The 21,218-nt window shown below is 41.3% G+C and overlaps 1 protein-coding gene across 2 annotated transcripts in view; it reads left to right on the plus strand.

The window, feature by feature from the left end:
- Positions 1–21,218, plus strand: part of OPRM1 (opioid receptor mu 1) — a 77,948-nt gene that overhangs the window by 54,789 nt on the left and 1,941 nt on the right. For both annotated transcript variants that reach the window (XM_080389797.1, XM_080389798.1), the window contains exons 2-3: positions 14,441–14,793; positions 15,727–16,247. In XM_080389797.1, coding sequence (XP_080245923.1) covers positions 14,441–14,793; positions 15,727–16,247 — 874 coding nt within the window. The remainder of the gene's footprint in view (positions 1–14,440; positions 14,794–15,726; positions 16,248–21,218) is intronic.

Raw genomic sequence — 21,218 nt, forward strand, 5'->3', positions numbered from 1 at the left:
TTAAAGGGACCTTAGCCGCTGCCTGTGAGCGTGTGCGGGCGCGGGGTCGCACACGGACGCCGGCACACGGACGCCGGCACACATCCTCGCGTCTTTCCCCTCACCGCTCCCAAACGCACAAGCGAAATGTGAACGGCATCGCTGCTAAACGCTTCTCTCTGCCCGGGTTTGTGGATCCTCTAACTCAAGTCTTGATATAGACGTTTGTAGTCGTGTACATTTATATGTGTATATACATTAGTGCGTATACACGTGTATAAACCCGCCAGGATCGCGGCCGGTCTCCGTAATCCCGGTTTCCCGGCTGTGCTGCAGCGCTTCGCACCTTCCTCGCCCGCCGGCCCGCGCGGGCTGTCACCGAGCGCTCCCAGCCCGCTTCTCACGCGGGGGACCGGGCGGCAGCGGCGGGCGCGGCCGGGCGGGCCGGCAGCGGCGGGGCGGGCGGTTTCCGTGGGGGAACACTGCCACCTCCCGGGGGCGGCGGGACGGGGCTGACCGCGCTCCGCGCCCCTCGTGGCTGCCCGTCGTTTCCGAGCCAAGCAGCCGCCGAGCCCCCCGGGCGCAGCCGCAGGGGCGCCCCGGGGGCTCGCTCCCCCCGCAGCCGCGGCAGCCCCAGCGCTTCCAGCGCCCCTTCTCCCTCGGAACACTGTTTCCCGAGGAGCCCGAGAAGCAGCCGTCGGGCACGGGTGCCGTGGCCGCGGGGAGCTGGCAGGCAGGAGCAGAGGCCGGCGGCCGGCGCGGGGTGGCTTGGCGGCGGGTCAGCGCCGGCGGTGGGGTGAGGGCAGCGGGGCCGGGCTGCTGCGGCGCGGCGGCGGGCGAGGCCTTCGGCGTGTGGCGGGGACGTCCCTGCAAAGCCTGTGCGGCCGATAGACCTCATGGGAGCACAAGTAATACGCCTCAGTGGTTCAGACTGTACCAGTTCAGAAATCTCGTGCGTTTATACTTCAGAGGCTGCGATTTACGTGCAAAGAGCTGGGGAGAGGCTCTTACCCTCTGTGGTTTTGGTCAGTCCGAGATTCATGCTACCTGTGCAAAGATGCCGCTGCATCTTCAGATGCAGAAGCAGAAAGGCTTCTGAACAGAGGCATGACTGCAGTCACCTCAGCGTTCCTCTGGGAGAAAAAGCAGATGTACAGTCTAACAGAGCCAGGCTAGCTGTCAGCAGAGAAATATGTCATAGGGTGTCCCTGGAATTATATATTTATACCAGGCATAACCCATACTAGGTTCATATTTCTTACATTAATTAATTGAATTACACCTGCACCACAAAGCCAAATTGAATGAGGCACTTGCATTTAGATGACTATCTAAAGAGAGCATCTTTCCCTGAGTTTGCAACTTAAAACCAAAAAAGCAATAGGACAAAGCAAAAATATATTTCCATTTTACAAAGGAAAGCACAAGGAAATTACATGGCTTCTCCAAAACCATCCAGGAATTTGGCAAAGGCAGGACCAAACCCAGGTCTCCTGTGCAAGAACAGCTTTTGGTATGACAAGAGTTCCTTCCCAATTACTGTCATGGAGCTGTTTACCAGTTTGGGATGAAAAAGAGTACATGTTAATGGTTGAATAGGATCTGTGGTTTAAGCAACAAAAAAAATGCATTTCCTTTCTATGCTTCTCTGTAGATTCTGTGTTTCTCTGGACAGCAAGAGGGAACTTTTTGATTTATTTCCTGTTGTGAGCTATACTAACATGACAGTATTCCCAGTCATATAATAAGCACATAGGTGAAATGGTGAGCATATGTGCTCACATCCATGTATCCTTGGATCCAGCTACAAATAGGAGGCAAGTCTTTCACTGGATTGAATCTGGCATCATATAAAGCTCCCCTTTATTATCTACCTTTCACGCTATGCCTGTTCAGGAAGAACAAAACATTGACGTTGGTATTAATTTTGACTATAATTGAGACTACTAGAAATAAGATGATAAAGTGATATTGGTACCTAGTTTGCCTTGAAAATACTGGAAGTTGGGAGATAGGTGCTTAGATCTTTGAAACGTTGTCCCTACTCACCTTTCAGAGTCCAGGCCAGTGATCAGTGTGCTGCATGCTATTATCTCATGCTTGGCTTCTTTAGAAGTATTTTCTTTAATAATAATTATATATTCTTATAAACATTATTGTTTTTACAACTTTTCCACATGAAGCAGACCTGTGGGTTTAAAGCCAGAGCCATGCAAGTGGAATTGTCACTATCAGTCCACAATGCCACCTTGTTATCCCAGCTGGGGTGAACAGGGTCAGAAACAGACATGTCCAACCAGGAGTTAGAAATGTATTGTCATTATCCATACAAAAATCGGGGTCTTCATGCAAAGCAGGTCCGTGGATTTCCAATTTATACATGTTACTTTGTAATTAACACATTCTCATCCACCTTCCTCATTCTCCCAAATGTTTCCTGTTCAGCTGAATACTTTCATCCTTGAATTAATATTTATGCATTATATCTGTAGTGTGTGAGGCTGAACCCATGTTAAACACTGAGCTCTTTCCTTTGTCAAGTACAAAAAAATGCCTTCTGAGTGACAGCAGTAATAGTCAGGTTTTACTGCCAGCCGTGAATTTCCTGTAATCTGAAAAATCTGTACATAATTTGTATTACCTATTTTCCTCATGTGCTTTGTATAAGTGTAAATTGCTAATATGAACACAGTGTTGTTATGGCTGTGTCAACAGCAAATGCTCCTTCTAGCTGCTGCAGGGTACAACAAGACAGTGTACAATTAGTACCATGTGGTATTGAATTAATTTACACAGTAATCTATAGGCTTTTCCAGCTTTCTCGTCAAGTCAGTGGGATATTAGTCACACATTAGAGTAGGAAGAAGAATATGCCCTGTGATTAAGGCAATATGCTAGAAAGCTGTAATAGATCATAGTTGAAAATCTTTGGCGTTGCCGGTCTGGAAGAAAGGAATAGCTCTCAGAGGTCCCAGTCCTCCATGGTGCCAAGAGCCCTGAGGGGACTGTAATTCCACCAACAGCCGCTAAAGTCACTCGAGTCAAGAGTGAGTCCTTAATTGCTTTGCTATTAATTTTTGTCATGTACCATAAACAAAGGGGCCTCGGCTTCTCTGTTATCCTTATCAGGAGGAAGGAAATGTCTTGTTTCATCAGCATAAATTATTACTCTACTTTAAAAAAAAAATAAAAAATAAAACAAGGATAGAAGTCCTCTCCGAAACAAAGAGATTTCTTTCTGTCTCTCAAAACAGCCTCTTAATAGTGTTTTGGAAGAAAAAAAAAAAAAGCTGTACTCTTAGATGAAACATCATCTAATCCAGAAATAATATGCAGGACTGAAAGTTTTGGTTACTGCAGCTCGGCTCACTCACACTACAGGAAAATTGTTTTACTAAGTAGAACAGTATTTGGGGTGAAATTTCAATTGTGGAAAGAATTGGTATCACCAGAGGAATAAATATTCTGATACATGTGCACAGAAAGGGAAAAGTGAGGGATCTGGGAATAAGTTATAACATATGAAGCGGAGAGAGTCTATTTAGAGAAATAAACTGAAAGTTATCACAAGCTTGAAAGTGGCTGAAGCGAAGCAGGTTTTTCTAAAATACAGGAGTTCTTCCTTGTAAGGTGACATGGAGTTATGGATGCACTGTGGGAGAAGGCCTACAGTATCTCTTGTAGCAGCAGAGATCAGGGAACTTGGAAACGAAGAAAATGCATAAAATTCATTCTTTTCTTTCCTGTCCACAGCCACATGAACTTCTCTGCATTTGGATGGCATTGTATGTGTGAATGTGTGTCCTGCCTGTTGCACTATCTACAAAGAAAAGGTTCCACCCCATTGCTAAGAGCTATTTTTTAATAAATTAACTAAAGCCACAACAGCCTTAATGAGTCACGTCAATTATGAATTGATACTGCTCACCAGCACAAGTCAGAGATCTTGGGACAGAACTGAAGGAGTCAGATGGGGCAGGAACAGCACAGAAGCTGAATGAGATGAGCAGCATAATGAGGGGGTGACCCTCAGCGTCCCGCGTTACAGAAAGGCAGGTGTTCTTGTTTGCACAGTGTTTTTAATAGACCTTTGCCAACCTCTGCTAGCGGGTCAGTTTTTGATCAGCAAGCAGCTCCCCTCCCTCCTCCCCTGGGATGAAGGGAAGCAGACAGATAAAACAGCACGTATACCTTTGTAGTCTCTTTTTTGGAAAAATTATGTTGATATGGACATGGTCAAAATTTGGCTGAAAACACATTAGCCTGCAGCCTGGGCATAACCCCCATCTCCCTGAGGGAGCAGAAGGCACTGCGGGATGAGCGAGAGCTCTGCAGCCCCACTCTCCTCCAGCCCCTGTGCCTGAGATCCCATGCTCTGCCAGAAGCTACCACTGGGCACTCCTGGGCAAAAGGCATCCCCTCTAACTCAATTTCTCTTGAAAAAGCTGTTTGATCCCACTGCGCTTTTCCTGGAATATCATTTTGGTAATGGCTCCCATTAAAAAAAAAAGTGTTAGACACTTCTTGGTTATTTTTTTTTTAATTTTGTTGTAAAAATAAGTCATAATGTATCAACTTCTCATGGCTTCAGTAAAATTAGAAGAAGTTGTAAGCATATATTGTTTATATTGTGTTGTTATTAGCAAGCTAATGACTAATGAGCTAATTAGCTAACAATGCTGAAGTACTGCTTTATTTCATGTTTTCACATCATGAGGCATAGCTTTTGCTTCACTGTTGGTAAGCTTTTATAATTTTTCTAGATCAAAAGGTGATATGTTTACAAAAATCTCAAACATGACATAATGTACACCCAAACATCTCAGAATCATAGTCTGGTTTACTAACCTCTTTCCCACCATAGCCAGCAGCTGGTGTTTAGTTGAAGAGTGGAAGAAACAGGGGCATCACTGTGTGAGAATCCTTCTAACAGTCTGTTACACTGCAGAGAGACTTTCTGACCTGCAGTTTCCATCAGCATTTATTCAGTAGCTTTTTGTGGACATTTCAAACATGCAGCAGTCCCCAAAACATCGGAGTCAAATATAAGGTTCAAAACAAAAGGGCACAAATATTACCACTTCTAAACAAAGCTACTTTGAAACAAATTCTTTAAAGTATAATTTCAGAATTCTGAAACATTATTAAAGATTCTAGAGTTGGTTATTTTTAAGATTAGGTGTTCTAAGATGGATGCTGTAGAGATCCTGATTAATGGAGATTTTTAAACAATTATTTCTTTTCATTATGATTCCAAGTGAAAACAACTTTTTAATCCTTTATGATTCTTTTCCAAATACAAATCCACTCACTATAGCTATTTTTTAAAAACCTGAAAGCAGCTGTTTTCTGAATTTCTGTGGTTAGCCTGATCTGAAACAAAGTTCTTTTTATAACCATCTGTGCCTTCTTGGGTTTATACTATGAAGTTTGGGTTTATGATATTATAAGTGGGGATCTTATCTTTCAAGATCATTAATTTTCAAAGCCCCTGCCCCTTTTGGAAGTTGGCTTTTAATGGTGTTCACTAGCAAGGAGTTCCACAGCTTAGCCTAGCTGTGTCAAGTAGCATTCTCATTCATCTATTTAATGCTAAACACGTCCACATTTTATTTATATTTCCCTTTGAATTTACATGATGAATGAAAGTAGTGATGACAGACCAGAGCTAATCAAATAACTGTGAAATACATGAAATAGCATTTTTTTCCCAACTTCTTACTGAGAAGTGTTCAATTAGCAGCTATAAGATCTTGTATCTCAGAGCAGGAATAAAACTTCAAAACGCAAATGTCTGTGTAAAACAGAGCTTCTCCTCCTCATTGTGTTGTATGGAGCAGTTCCAGCTGAGAGAAGTCTCTTTCTTAAGGGAGGGCGCAGGGAGCAGCATTTAGGGTATCTTTGCCTTGTTTTCCCCTTGCACAGTGCTAACCTTCAGCCCTGGGATGTGCTGCCTCTCTAGAAAAATCATCCAAGAAACCAGTTACCCAAATCCTTCTCATAAGATGATAGTCTCAGTACCTCCCTCAAAGCCTCAATTTCAGACACAATCTCATTCTTGTCATGTGGAGACTAAATCCATGATTCCTGGTACTTTAGGTCCAGTCTTCTCCAAACACATACTTGTACACCTTTCTGGCACACCTGCCTCCACCATCACCTGCTTCCCCCCAGCCCCCCCATCACAGGCAAGTCTTCCTCCACATTTGTTCTCTCTCCAGTCCCTTTGTCTCACCTCTGTCACTCCTTTCCAGATCACACTCGACCGCTTCACTAGAAGATCCCAACCTCTTGTATGAGAGACCATCATACCTTGTATACTTAGTGTTACTTCGATGTGTACAGTCTGTGGCCTTGCCTCGAGCCTCGTGCTGCCTCCCTGACACCCTCTGACCTGGGGGGATTTTATCACTGCTGTTCCCCATCACACCTTTGAGGATCTCACATCTACTAGTGGTAAAACTGTCTTCAAAGGCTTCCCTGCCAGCTTCCCTGCTGAGCAGGGGGTCTTTCATGCACAATCCTCACCTGAGGTGAACAACCCATAAATCAGGAGGAGGGAACCAGAACCTGGAAACCAGAGGAAATAGCTGCTAACTTGTCCTCCCTAGAAGAATGTCACTGCAGTTATCATAGGTGTAGTCAGTGGCTTTACTCTCTGTTACGCTTCCCTGAAGGCAGAGGGGAGAAAGTGAAGTTGAAGACACTGACGGTTTTCCTTTCCGTGTCTTCCTAGCAAAGCAAAAACCTCAGCAATAAGCACCCACTGCTGGATAATGACAATATATTGGAGGTAGGATTTTTAGCAGCCTTGATTTATTTCAGAGAGAGGTGTTACACAATAACTGTGAAAGCAGCAGCCTTTGCTGGAGACCCATATATATGCCTCAGCACTAGGCAAACAGAGACTCAGCTAAAATTGGTTTAACAAAAAGGCCAGATTAAGCCCTTGAATAATTGGCAGATAATTTTTCCCCCATTTAACTAGGCTGGAAGGGAGGGAAGTGTACCAGCAGGTGACTGTTTGGGCATTGAGGCATATATATTAGTCATTTTCTTTTTATCATAAAGTAGCTTTTTATGGTGTCTGGGGAAAGAAAAAGAAATGAGGGTAATAGGAGTTAAGGTATTACAACATCTTAAATGTTTGTGTGGCAAATTGATATGAATAACCTATAAACACCTGTTCTTGTCTGGTTCCTCTCCCCTTTTTGGAAAAAAGAAAGAATGTGTGACATCAGCTTTATTTTGTATGGATTTTGGCCAGGATATTTTGCATGTACATATAATTTAAAAAGGCATTAAAATAATAAGTGAGAACTAATAAAATAGTTAGCTGTTGCAACTACTGTGGAGTTTGTGTGTTCTGTCCGAAGTAATCTCCTTGCTCATTAATCTTCTTAGTCAGACATCAAGGGAAGGGACCAGCCTTCCTCCCCGAAATAGCGAATTTTCCCAAAGAAAGAAGCTTGTTTTGTTTTCTCTGGGGAGGGACTAAACTCAAAGGGGACCTTTAGATGATGCCTTCCAGTAGCAACAAAGCTGGAAGAGCCATATAGCAACAAGTGAATTTTAGCCCAAAGCCCAACACAGTGCTGTAATTAATTGAAAACAGGATGAGTCGGACGCCCTCCCAACTCTCTTGGTGCCACATCATTCCCAAACAGACTGGTACCACAGTCTGAAGAAAGTTGACCCTGCCTAAAAGGCTTTCATTTAGCTCTCCCGCTCCCAATGGTGAGGCTGGAGTGAAGTCGCTAATTGGTTCTGAGTACCTGAGAAAGGGCCCTGAGCCAGTGCTTCTCCACGGGAAGCTGTGTGCCCTGCTGACTTCTGCTGAGATCCTGTAAGCAAATACTGATAGATCTGCACATGCCTTGATCCTGACCCCTTGCAAGGAAAGGAAAAGCTGGGAAGTCAAAGATGCTAGCAAGGTAACCCGAGGGAAGTAAGCTTTGGTGAAATTTGCGCTTAATTTCATATGTGCTATGGAGAAGAATAAGGTGAAAAGGGAACCTGGCAGTGGGAAAACAAAGTATTAGGGAGAAAAGAGGCATCAGCTGAAGCAGCTACAGTCCAGCACTGATGTGGCCTATGTTCAGATCCAAATTCAGCACATATATTCAGACTCCTTCAGAAAATGGGCATCCCCTCGCCGGTGTGTGAGGAAGGGAGGGGAAGGCAGCTCCAGCACCATGTATGTGAGGGCCTCGCTGTGTTCCTGACCAACTATGACAAATCACTAGGCATTGTAAATTTATATCTACTTCGCTCCCTTACTATGTCATGCCTTGACACCTGAAGTGATGCTTGATATTTGTATGTTTTTTCATCTCTCTAATTAAGCCACTATCACAGGTCACAGCAGTGACCAGGTAGCACCGTGCAGGGAGCCAGGATGCAGGGCTTTACCAGGAGAAAACAAACACTGCCTGTCTTTCTCAAAGGCAATGAAACCTTCCTCCCTTCCCCAGTTCAGCTCTTACCCCAAACTCAGGACCAGCGCAGCAAGTAAGTGAATGTGCTGCAAATTGCACAATTTCATTGTAACTAAGGCTGAACATTTTCTGCTATAATGTACCTGCTGCAGGGGTGGGTGAGTGGTGTCCATTTGTTTTTAGTTTATTTCCCCTGAGGGCTTATTATTTTTAAGTTATATCCTTGTATAGGATCTCTTCAGAGGAAAATTAATCAAAAAGATGAGTAGATTGCTAACCACAGTGTGGTACCTCCAGTCTGGGTGGCCTGACCCCCTAATAACGTGTAAGGATTGTACACAAATTTATGGTGCTTGTACCTAGAGCTTGAATTTAGTGGCTTAAGAGCATTCTGAAGTACCCATAAATAGAAAAATCAAAGATTAAATCTTGGAGCTGATTAAATCATACGCTTCCAGACAGGTAGGTTAGGCTCATCCAGAATATATATGACTTCAAAACTTTAATAGGTAACAGTCTGCCACAGCACACGTCACGACTGTGGCTGAGATACAGTACGAGTCTTTCACTCTACAGAGACCCACTAACAAGCAAAGAAAGAAAAATGAAAATAAGATAGTATGGCCATCAATAAAGCCTATCATTCAGACCCTTTAGCTCAAAGGTACTTTTCTAGAATATGGCCTAGCTGAGAGACTTCACTTCAGTGTCAGACATGCTAATTGGATTGGCAGACAGGAGACATTTTTGAGGGGTTTTCCTGACCGTCCTGAATATGACATGACCTTTGTCAAAGCTTTAAGGGCTTGATGAAGATTGAAAGTACCTCATACCTCAAGAAAGCACACAAAAATCCCTCTTTCATATTGTTTTTGAGTTGCATATACAAGATGTACCAGAACAGCCATGGAAATAAGTGTTCATTTAAATTGGTTCAACTAGGCATACTTCACATATTTTGATCTTCCCACCCAAGGAGACTTCAACTAATCTAATGTATGCACATAATGATTTTTCATTATTTAACCAGTCATGTATGCAAGAAGAACATGAATTTGAAACAGTAACCTAATCCTCTCCAGAATCAAGAGTTATGTCAGGTTGTCTGTTTGCAAGACCTAATTGCTAGCTGTTGTTTCTTTCAACAGCCAAACCATTTTCATGAATGACTGCTTTCTGCAATGAATCTCCTGAAATTAAGCCAGTTTTTCATACATTTTGTGTTGATCTTAAACGCAGTTCAGTTGAAGCACTCTTTGTCTCCAACTTAGCATTCTGTGGACAAACACTTGCATGCCTTTGTGTTGCTGAAAGTAGTTATTACCAATCTATAATCGGTCAGCCCACTTCCTAACTAAAAACTTGTTTCTGCTTTTCTCTTCATTGTTGTTATTCAGATAGGAGCAGTTTTCAAATTACTTTTTAATGCTATGTATTACTGTCTTCATTGAGCTAAACATGGAACCCCTCTCTGGCTTCTTTGCACCAGCCTAGTGGTACAAGGGTGCTAAAAAATTGGTCTGGTACAGAAGGGCTGAAGTGTCTAGAGGATGGTATATTTCAGCAGTCCACTTGGATGTAAACAGCTTGTCCAACAAGTGGAAGGGGAAAGGTTCATGTGGCAGTATACCAGCTGTGTTTATTAGGCTTAGATAAAACATGATGAAAACTAAAAATTTCATTATTTTTTTAAGAAAATATATAGTCTTAATATTATGCATTCTTTACTTTTGAGCCACAGAGGCTTAAAAGAAAAGACTCCTCAAGACATTTTTGGAGGTGTTAAGGTGGAGACTAAACCATTGGAGTGGGCTGGCCAGAAAGAAAGCTATGGCACATCTTGCAGAAAGAGAGAGGGGCACAAGTGTGCTTACATCTCTTGTCGCATGACGGTGAGGTGGAAGGGAAGGTGCTCATGGCTCCTGCTCAAGATGCTGTTACCCTTTGTGCGATGGAGCTGGCGGTCTCTCTAGGTTAGTCTGGTGAACCCTTTATTTTGTTTGCAAACTACAAGTGGCCCATGGGCTGCTAGTTGAAGAGGTCGTTTCAGGACTGGTTTATTTATCCTTGAATGCTAGGAACTTAGTGATTATCTGAGTAGGATTCTCATGCTTTTCTCTATTGCTTTTTCATATCCAACCAAATCCCAGTTGAGTGAACCTCTATGGCTCAGATCTTCAAACTTCAAGTATACTTTAAAGCTTTGCTGGGTTGAAGATAAAGGCAAGGCTGAGTTTTCCCTACAGAATTAGACATAAAGTATATTCTTACTGTTGTAAATCTGTTCTATCTTCTATGACAACCACCAAAAAAATGCTTCATAAACACAGATATTTTATGATACAGAACATGTGCTGAGGAGTTACAAAGGGCATGCTCGTGGGCGTCAGTATTATGAGAATAATTAATTACACTATATATCAAAAGCAGTATTGAGCTAAATATTCACCAAAAAAATTGAATCATCATGTTGCTCTATTAGTCTTTCATTGCAGGGTTGTAAAACAAAAAGTAATGATGACCAAAGCCAACTTCTGTTTTCACTTGCAACTTTGCTCATTTTCATGTAAAATTTAATATACTTAGTGTTTTAGATGCTGAAATTTCAACTAAATGTAAATACTAGCATTCAGATTTTCATGAGTTGCATTTAAGATTCTTTAAACATCTGTTCATTTTGAGATTCTCTAGTGGCATTCAATGAAGGTGTGAAAACAGTATCTGTTAAAAGATTACATTTATAAACACAATACTTTTGGTATAAGTCATACAGATACACTGTGACTTTGATTACTTATAAGATCCAGTCCCTCTGAAGTGTAGCACTCTCATCACATATACATCTACGTCTGGATGATGGAAATGTTTGTGCTACTTGTTCAAATAGGTAGACTGATACCTTAGCAAAGGGTATAATAACAGCTAAGATCAAGGCTTTGAAGAGCTCCATTTTGAGAGACTGCTATTTTTCATGCTGTTAAAATTACTTTTAAACTATTGCTTCAGTATTTATTTGTTTGTACCAAAAAAAAAAAAAAATCCTTGGAACACTGATAATCTACTTTTATTTGGAAAAATACGTGTTTAACAAAATGTACCTTTCAGAAATACGCCCTTTATAAAATCTTGAAATATTCAGTACAGAGAAACACCAAAATCCCATAGATGTCACTGAAAAGAATGCTGTGAATTTCAATAGGCTTTTGTTTATTAGGTAATTGTGGAGGTAAATACTTTCTATCACCATAAAAGCTCTGCTTCCTTTCTTTGTAATAACAACGTGGTTAGAAATACAAAGATTACAGAGTACATCAAGCAAAATACTTCATTAATAACCTATAGAGCCCGTTAAAATATGTCCAAGAACTTTGAAGCTTAAACTGGCAATGAAACAAGACACCAACACTGAAAAATATGTAGCATTTCAGTGGGATAAGGCCCATGCCAGTCTCAGTGAACAAACTTCATTCCACTTATTCAGAGCTTTTTCCTGCCCGTCCTCTGTCATGCTAACCTGAGAGTCACTCACATAGTGGTTGATGTAGAGGTTTTTTGCTGTATCAAGCATTCCCTTTAAATCACAGGAATGGATTTAATTACCAATATTAAAAGAAACATGTTATCATTATCACCTGATGATGGGCTCTCCAGACAGAACTGTACCACAACCACGTGTGATGGCAGCAGCCCTGAGCAGCACACCTAAGCCTGCTTCCTTGTGCAGCCATAAAAACAGGGCAGTCATCTCAGGGCTGAGTAGAGGTCAGCAGCCTGGGTGAGGGTGCAGGATCCTCACTGCCTTTATTCATCTGTGCAGAATTGAGAGCCACTGCCCCTCCACTGCAGTTGCTGCCTGAGCAGTTCAGACTGGAGCAAGCTGGGTATGTCTGCTCGCAATGCAATCCAACCTCCAGGTTAGTGCTCTGGACACAACTTGAGCTAGTCCTGGATCTGTTGTGAGACCTGCAGAGAAGACATTTATTTTTGATAAGCAGCAGGGGACATGGCAAAAAGAGGGCTTAGTACAACATTTTCATGCTGGTAATAGTGAAGTAATTTTAAAATGTTGCTATTTTCTTTCTCCCCTGCAAGATTCTCCAGCAAATTGCCCAGAAAATATTTTCTCCTCCCTGCAAACTGTTTTTAGAGCTGCAGCTTATTGTGTACCTCTCCCACAATGCAATCCTCTACATTTTTTCTAAATAATTCCCAGCAGAGAGAGGTATGGATGCCTGCAGCATTCACCTTTTCCTAAGTTAGCATTAGAAACTTGTCGGATAAATGGAGTGCTCCTGTAAGAAAAGTTTCTAGGGTACTTTCAGAATATAGGTTTTGTTTAATACTTGAGATCATACTTTCTCAAGACAACAGTCAAGAAAGAGCTTGGATCTACTTGAAAACATTAAAAAAAACCCTCACCCTGAATTGAAATTAGGGTTGTTAGTGGGTCCTCATTCACAGTGCTAGAAAATGAGAAAACAAAGCCAGTACAAGCTTCTTCGGATGTTCATCATAAAAGCTATCTAGATGCATTCAGCAAGAAGTCTGCATTTCTCCAGGCCCTACCAAAAAAGTTCCAAATGTGTGCTCCCTACAGAGCCCTGTCATCGGGGGTGGGGGTGGGGGGGTGGGGGGGTGGGGGGGTGGGGGGAGTTGCAGCTGACTCATGTTCTGAAAAGATCGAAGTCAGAGAGAAAAAAACCCATGAAATACTGTGGTTTATACTTTGTCTTCCCCAGCAGATTGTCTGAAAAATCTTTTCAAATGGGCTATTCCTCTTGCAAATCACTCTATAAATTGTAAATTGTTTGATCAAATCCTGTACTTGTTACTCTGCAGAAACAGAAGGAGGTATTATCAAAAGAGCAAGCCATCTGCCCCTCCGAAAGCCAGGCAGCCCCAGTGCCCAGCAGCCTTGGCAGCAGTCAGGACAGCAGGGCAGCATGGCCAGGATCATTACTTAGAGCGAAACATTCATTGTACCACTGCCAAAGTATAGCATCCTCATAACAAGTGGATCTCAAGTGCTGCTCAGCTGACACAACGGACCTCCAAGAGTGAAGGGCTCTTCAGAAATTTGATGAAACTAAGGAGGAATTTGGATTCTGCCTTTAGCAATGCAAATACAAATTAGAACATAAGAAGCTCCCCGTGCTCAGCTGGGATTGAAGTGTGGCATATTCAAAATTCAGGAAGTGTTTTTTGGGTTGTTAGCAGCACAGACTTAGGAAGAAGGAGGTACAATGGAGGTTCAAGACCCTCCTGCTGAAATAGGCACTGGGGAGCACATTGAGCATTCCTACCTCAAGCTGCAGGACTGCAGCATCCACTCAGGGTGGTGGTGCTATCGGTATATTCAATGCATATGGTCAATAGCATCTGTCTTCTCATTTGATTGAAAGAACATCTGTCCAACTTATATTGGACATTGAGATTGATAAAGCAATGTAGTAGCTATCATTATAAATTATTTTAGAATTCTATAATTATAAACAAATGAGAAAGTCTAAAAGCCTCGATTTTTAGGCACAGTAGATTTGATAATTATACTAATCTTTTAGGTACTTTTTCCCTAAGGAATTATGTCATTACTGCTCTACAACCTACGAATGAGCTCTCTGTTTCTACAGACCACAGTTCTGATGCTTGACATGACATCAGCAGATCCAGAAAATCTATCCATTTAATACAGTGTCTGATACGTACAAATACAATTTTTTCAGCTTCTCAATTCTTTAGCATCTATAATATTGTGTCTCCTATGTGTATCCTTTCTCTCTGCACAAGTTATATTAATCTTTCTTTTTCTTCCTTACACCCTTTAGCTAATGCTTCACTGAACTGCAAATGTTATTGTAGATAAGCCATAGCAAGGTCATTTGGTTAAAAGCAGAAAAGATGACCTTCGACAGTATCTAGCCCATCATTTCACAGAAGTTTCTTATAGGTGGTGCACTGGACTCATTTTTGTTTAACATTGTCAGTTGTGGTCATTTACATTCTTTGCTGATTTATTTGTCTAGGTACACGAAAATGAAGACTGCCACCAATATCTACATTTTCAATCTTGCATTGGCAGATGCCCTAGCAACAAGTACTCTGCCATTCCAGAGTGTGAATTACTTGATGGGAACATGGCCATTTGGGACCATCCTTTGTAAGATTGTTATATCCATTGACTACTACAATATGTTCACCAGTATCTTTACACTTTGCACCATGAGTGTGGATCGCTACGTAGCTGTTTGCCACCCAGTTAAGGCCCTTGATTTCCGTACCCCCAGAAATGCCAAAATTGTCAATGTCTGCAACTGGATTCTTTCTTCTGCCATTGGCCTGCCAGTTATGTTCATGGCAACTACTAAATACAGGCATGGTAAGTCTGGTTTTGATTCTTAAATGGAGTATTTCAATGTATAAACTCTTGCATTGTTTCACTTTATTGTAGGTGTGTGGAGTTAACTTCTGATCTCCAAGCTGTATAAAGCAGGTGTCAGTGCAAATGGACCCCTTCAGCAATTTTGTATCTGGCTGTAGTGGACTGGACACAGCACTGCACATGATCTGTCTTTTATAACAGGCAGCTCCAGCTCTTTTGGTGCATCTGTGGGAGTCTGGCTCCCCAGCACAGTTACTGTAGTATTTGGAAAAGCATCTGTACCTGCCTGCCTTCTGCTGTGGGGCGGTTATGCATTGTCCTACAGCACAGAAGCCTGTGCTTTACCCAGGATATTCCCGCTGAGGCTGACAGTCATAGACATGTTGCACACAGTCTGGCAGGACACGATACAGAGCAGAGAGCATGTTCTGGATCACTGGTGCTCAAAGACTTCCCAGGAAGTGGCAGCATCTCAACATAAATCCAAACCCTCTGTTGGTCACAGTTACCAAGGGTCATGTCATTTTCTTCCCCATTGCCCCGAAATGGTCAAACTCTCAGCAGATATGGTAGTAAGACCATCTTTCTTTCCACCTGGTTTTATACTGAAAGTGAAAATGAGTCAAAGTTTAAGCATATGTGACAATTCAACTCTTTTTCTTGTCCAATATACATACAATTACAAGCAATAAAATGCAAAAGAGAACACAGTACCCTTTTTTTTTTTCTAATTCACATGTCATACGTGTTTTGCAGCACTGTGTCCTGTCAATATTTCTGCTGATGACAGGTCACAGATTGCTTCATTTTACCTGTTTACTTAGTAAATTTTCATATATTTTCCTACCATATTTAACAAAAAATGTTTAAAGAAAAACAAGTGAAAAACTGACCCACTTGTTTTTCTCTTCTGTTTTCCTTTTTCTGCAGGCTCTATTGACTGCACACTTACATTCTCCCACCCTGCATGGTACTGGGAGAACCTCCTGAAGATCTGTGTGTTCATCTTTGCCTTCATCATGCCAGTCCTGATCATTACTGTGTGCTACGGGCTGATGATTTTACGCCTGAAGAGTGTTCGCATGTTATCTGGCTCCAAAGAGAAGGACAGGAACCTACGGAGAATCACAAGGATGGTTCTTGTAGTGGTGGCAGTGTTTATTGTCTGCTGGACTCCCATCCACATTTATGTCATCGTTAAAGCCCTGGTCAACATCCCAGAAACTACTTTCCAGACTGTCTCCTGGCACTTCTGTATTGCTCTAGGGTATACAAATAGCTGCCTTAATCCAGTTCTTTATGCATTTCTAGATGAGAATTTTAAAAGGTGTTTCAGAGAGTTCTGCATCCCCATTTCCTCAACCATTGAGCAGCAAAATTCCACCCGAGTCCGACAAAACACTCGTGACCATGCTTCTACTGCCAACACTGTGGACAGGACTAACCATCAGGTATGACTAGCAGTGGAGACGTCATCTCTGGATCCAGGCCTCCTGCTCAGAGATGACATGTATTCTGAAGTTACAGTTTATACTGATTTGTAGCTACATGAAGTTTTAAATACCTTCAGGGTTATATGGTGTATGCAGACACAGCAACCCCAGTCCTGCACGGTGCTCATTGTTCTCTGGTTGATGCTCAGAAGCTGAGGGCTTTCAAAGGTACCTTGCATGATGGGGTCCAGCGTGCGTGCATACACAAAGCACACAAAAAAAGTGTTTCATTTGAAGGATGTTTACAACAGGCGACTGCTTTAGAACTGGTTGGAAATTAATCACAGATTTCTCTATTCACACTCCTTGTCCACTGGTGGAGGCAGGAGTGGGATAGAATATAGACCTTTCTTCTCCCATTGTAACAGTGAATAAAAAGGAGAAGAAACTATGCTTGTACACTTTTGATTGATGTACAAAGAAGGCCTACCTGGCCTTGTTTGTCCTGGAAGACATGCAAGAAGTAGACAAAGGCTTGTATCAGATTTTTATCTGCATTGGCTAAGGTGGGTTTTGAGATGTAAAATATATACACACATCTTAAGGAGGATTGTGCCATTTTGCTGTTTAAGATATACTGAGAATATACTTTTTCCATGTAGAAAAAGCCTTCGAGAAGTAGGGAGTTTATGGCACAGCAGATACGAAGATAGATAGATTTTTATTATTATTATTCAGGCTACTGTTGCTTAGCTTTTGTAAAGAAGGTCTTTTGTTACATGTTCAACATCCATGTTCCAGTGATTAGTCCTGAGAATTTCCAATTCCCATCCCTCAGTGAGCATCAGGTAAAACATGAAAGCAAACCTTAACATATTCATGAAAGTAACTCAAGCACATCACAAGTACTAGAAAAAGCTTGAGTTGTCTCTGTAATTCATTAGAAAGAAGAACAAAAGGCACAAGCCTGGTTCGTTCCTTGCCATATCCCCTTTCAGCAATATACTTAGGTTACTCCTGCACCAGTGTCTCACTGCTGCCACTTCAGCCACCAGCTAGCTGCCTCCTCAAGGTGCAGAAGTCAATGGCTTCATGTGAAACAGTTGCATACCTGGCACTCAACTGCTGCCAGAAAGCCCAAATCAGGCCATTACCATCTCCCAACAGACAGAATACTAATTGCACCAGAAAAGAGGAAGGAGCAGGCTAAAGGGAGAACAGCCAAAGACAGAAGCTTTATTAAGCATCTGCAGTTGGTGGTGGTGTTCACCAGCATCTGATTCATACATGACAGTCTGTGGCCCATGAAATCAGTTAGCACCTACTCAGTCTCATGCACACTTTGGTGATGGAGCAGAACTTCCAAACTTGGCATAGGCACATGTGTATATGTATGTTTGTATATATGTGTAGTATTTACTAGGTGTAGTGAAAAATTATTAGACAGATTCAGCTGTTAATAATGCATTTGCAGCCCTCAGTGGAGTCAATTTTGTGCATGTGTCTGGCAACAGGATTGTATCTGTAGCTAGTACAATGCCAGCTTTTTACAGTGCAGTGTGTGGGCACACATTTTCTACATTTAGTTATGTATCTTTACATTATTTTTAGAAGAGCTGTAGCTTTCTAAACTTATACCCTTAAGCAAAGGTTAGCATGGTACTGCCCACAGGCTGAGTGAAATAAAGTCTATTTCCCTGGGCACTGAGCAAACACAGAATAGATGATCCTTCCCACAAAGATCTTTCAACCTATACCAACAAGGGAGAGAGCCAGCGAGGTGTCACAGCACAAACAAACTATCAAGCTGCAACAAGGTCTTTTTACCATCTCATACCAACATACTCTTCATGCCAGTCCCTCTGCTGCTGCTTCCTTGTCTCCTCATGCAGGGCGCAAATTCTCTCTAACATCTAATATTTTATTATTATTATTATTATTTAAACAGAGAAAGCCCTAGCATGAATGCAGCTCTTGCTCTCAGAAAAGAAAATATAAAGACAAAAATAAAATTAAAAAAAAAAAACCAAGTAAACCACTATTTGCTCAAACAGTGAGCTTTTGTAAATTTTGTTGACGGGGCATTATTTTCACAGGTAAGTGCTTTCTGTAAAAGAAAGTCTATCTAGTGTATCTGTATTGACCCAAGTATAGTGACAAGCTTGCTTTTGTAGAGACAAGACCTTGATGAGCATTTGGTATGAATTCTAATTGCAAGGCTGTATAGTACTCAACACACTTCACATTATTTTTGAAGAAACAGAAATTCTACAAGTTGCTTTTTACCAAGTGAGAATTCTTTGCTTCTGCTAAAGTTAATGAGAACTGAAAGCACTCAATCGTTCAACAGCTTAAGGCCTCTCAGTCTTAAAGCACTTAAAAATAAGCGTTTGCTGGTGGAAGGAACAAATGTGTTTTCTATCAGTACAAAAGCAGCACCAGGACACATCATAAATATTCACATTATTGTGAGTGAGTTAAGATACTGGCCTTTGGCCTACTCTATGGCTCTTTGCAATTACCAGAAAGATCTAGATGAAGAGATCGATTATGGTTTTATCAGCATTTACAAAACATGAAAGAGCAGAACAAGTTCAAAATTCCTGCAGAAATGCAGCTTCTTTCAAATGCACAGAGTAGCATCCGATCCGTAGCACTGATGGTGTGAGTGTTTATAAAAATTGTAGGTGCTCAGTGGAGCAACATAGTTCTGAGAGAAAAGACTGTGGCTAATCAGGCATGCAAAAACTAAACAAGTTGTAAGACTGAGGTGTTGCCTGTCTGTGGGGCATGTATGCTGTGTTACACTTAACTAACTATGGCGGTAAAATGCGTAGGTTACATTTGTTCCAAAGTGAGCTAAAAGGCTTGGCTCACTTTAATTTTTAGGGAGGCATATGCAATCTTCTTGTAAGTGCATTTGCATGAAGAGTTAAAATGAGAGTAGGAGAGATGGAATCCTGGGAAAATTTGCTCACAGCAAAACTGCTTATTTTGAACTTTTCTCTGTATGGCCTAATATTGGTAGAGAATGGTAATAAAGGACCAAATACTAGCTTTTGCAAATGGCTGAGGTTTTTTGATGTCATTGACATTAACCTGATTCATAACAAAGACCTTGACAAATATTTTGAAATAGCTTTTACTTCAAACACAGAGACTCTCTGAATTAATTTATCCAAGATTAAAAACATTGAATATTTTTAAAATCTAAAAGTAATTGATAATTCTTTTTTTCCTGAAAATGATAATTTCCAAATACTTTTAATTTTTATTAATATCTGCCTGTTAATAGCAAAAAATATCATACATACTTAGAAAAATTGATTGATAATAATTATAGAAATCTGACAAATTTGATTTGTTTCAGCGAATTGGTTTCTTTGTGACTCATTTAAGTTTCTGTAGCAGCTTCAACTGAATGTACCCAAGCAAGTAAGCAAATTATGTATGGGCACATTTTCAGGACTATTTAGTCATCCTATGTAACTATTTTTTGTATTTTTAGATTCTAATGTTTTCTCCTTAACCACTGAAGTGTCTAAATGCCCTAATGGAAGCTGCAAATCCTCCTCATATGCTGAACATGAGGCCTCAGACATGCACTAACCAGAAGCTCATTTGTGCTCAGAAGTATTTGTGCTCAGTCCTGAAAGCTTTGTCCTTATTGCTTGGATTGGCAGCCACGTGTAGAAATAGAAAAGATATTGGGTTAAAGAAGAACTTTTAAGTTGAAAGAAGGAAAAAATGAAAGCCAGTTTCACTTTGGTTAAATAAATGGAGAACGTACATTCTTACATTTTCAGTTTCCCAGTACTGTGTGACAGATTGCAAACAAATAAGGGGAATGCTGGTGAGTCCCATGCAGAAAAGTGACACAAGCTGGGCCAATGCACATCTACCTGAATTAACAGAGAATGGCCTTTCTGTGTACTTCTAGGAAAAGGACATATCTTCTCTGTAAATAATACTGTATTTCAATAGTTATAAAGTATTGATTTCATATAAAGCCCATTTCTAACGAAATAATGACATCTGTGAAAAGCTTGTCTAAATTCAATAGATCCTTAAAACTGGGATTTCTTTTGTTGCTGATTGGCACTGACATGGGCTCTTTGTGAATCTTCTAGGTAGCAGAGGAGACAGAATGTGTTTGTCAGACTGTTTCATGAAAGGAAAAAAGAATTAACTGTGCTATGAGGCTCAGAACTAATTAGATGGCATTTAAGGTGCCCTATATTTGTGGCATTCCTTAAGCTGGGAATTAAAATAAACGGGACAAAACATTTCTATTTTTTCCTTAATAAATTAGAAAAACATCACTGTTAAAAATATACAAAATAAATGTTTCTATTTTATCTAATCCATAAGGATAAGTGAATATATACTTCCAAATTAATTTCAGGATCTAGACTTCTCCAAAAGACAGAGACATTCACATTTAGGATGAGGTGAGTGTCTGGCCAAAGCGAAATGAGAAGAAATAATCCTGCTACAGAATAAAGAAAATCCCTATATATAGCATGTTTCCTTGAACAAGCATTTGAGTTATCTTGTGGCCTTGGAGAAATTTCTCTCTGACTCAGAAGTCCTAACAGCCTCCACTTTGCTGAATGTGCTTGGAAAGTTAGTGTTTCAAGTTAGAAAACGCACTTTCCTTCTCCCTGCCCCAAAATGCTCACTCATGTCCCATTACTTTTACAGGAGCACGTTCCCTCTTTTGTCTCAGTCAGGCTTCGTCTGTGACTCTGCTTTTCGAAAACCCTTTATGTGCAGTGTCCCCCGCTCTGTTTTCAACAGGTTCTAGGGCTGCAGGACAGTATGTGCTGGGTAGTGAAAAGGGTTGCAGACTTTGAGGGCGCGCTGTGCAGTGAGCAGATTTGCTCGATGAAAACATCTGTAGTGCTGGCGTGCCTGTATGCAAACAGGACTTCACAGGGATGCCATGGGCACACAGGGCTGGCAAGTGTTGGGTTTGTTTGTTGGTAC

Source organism: Falco punctatus (genome assembly GCF_963210335.1).
Source record: "Falco punctatus genome assembly, chromosome: 5".
NCBI classification, from domain to species: Eukaryota; Metazoa; Chordata; class Aves; order Falconiformes; family Falconidae; genus Falco; species Falco punctatus.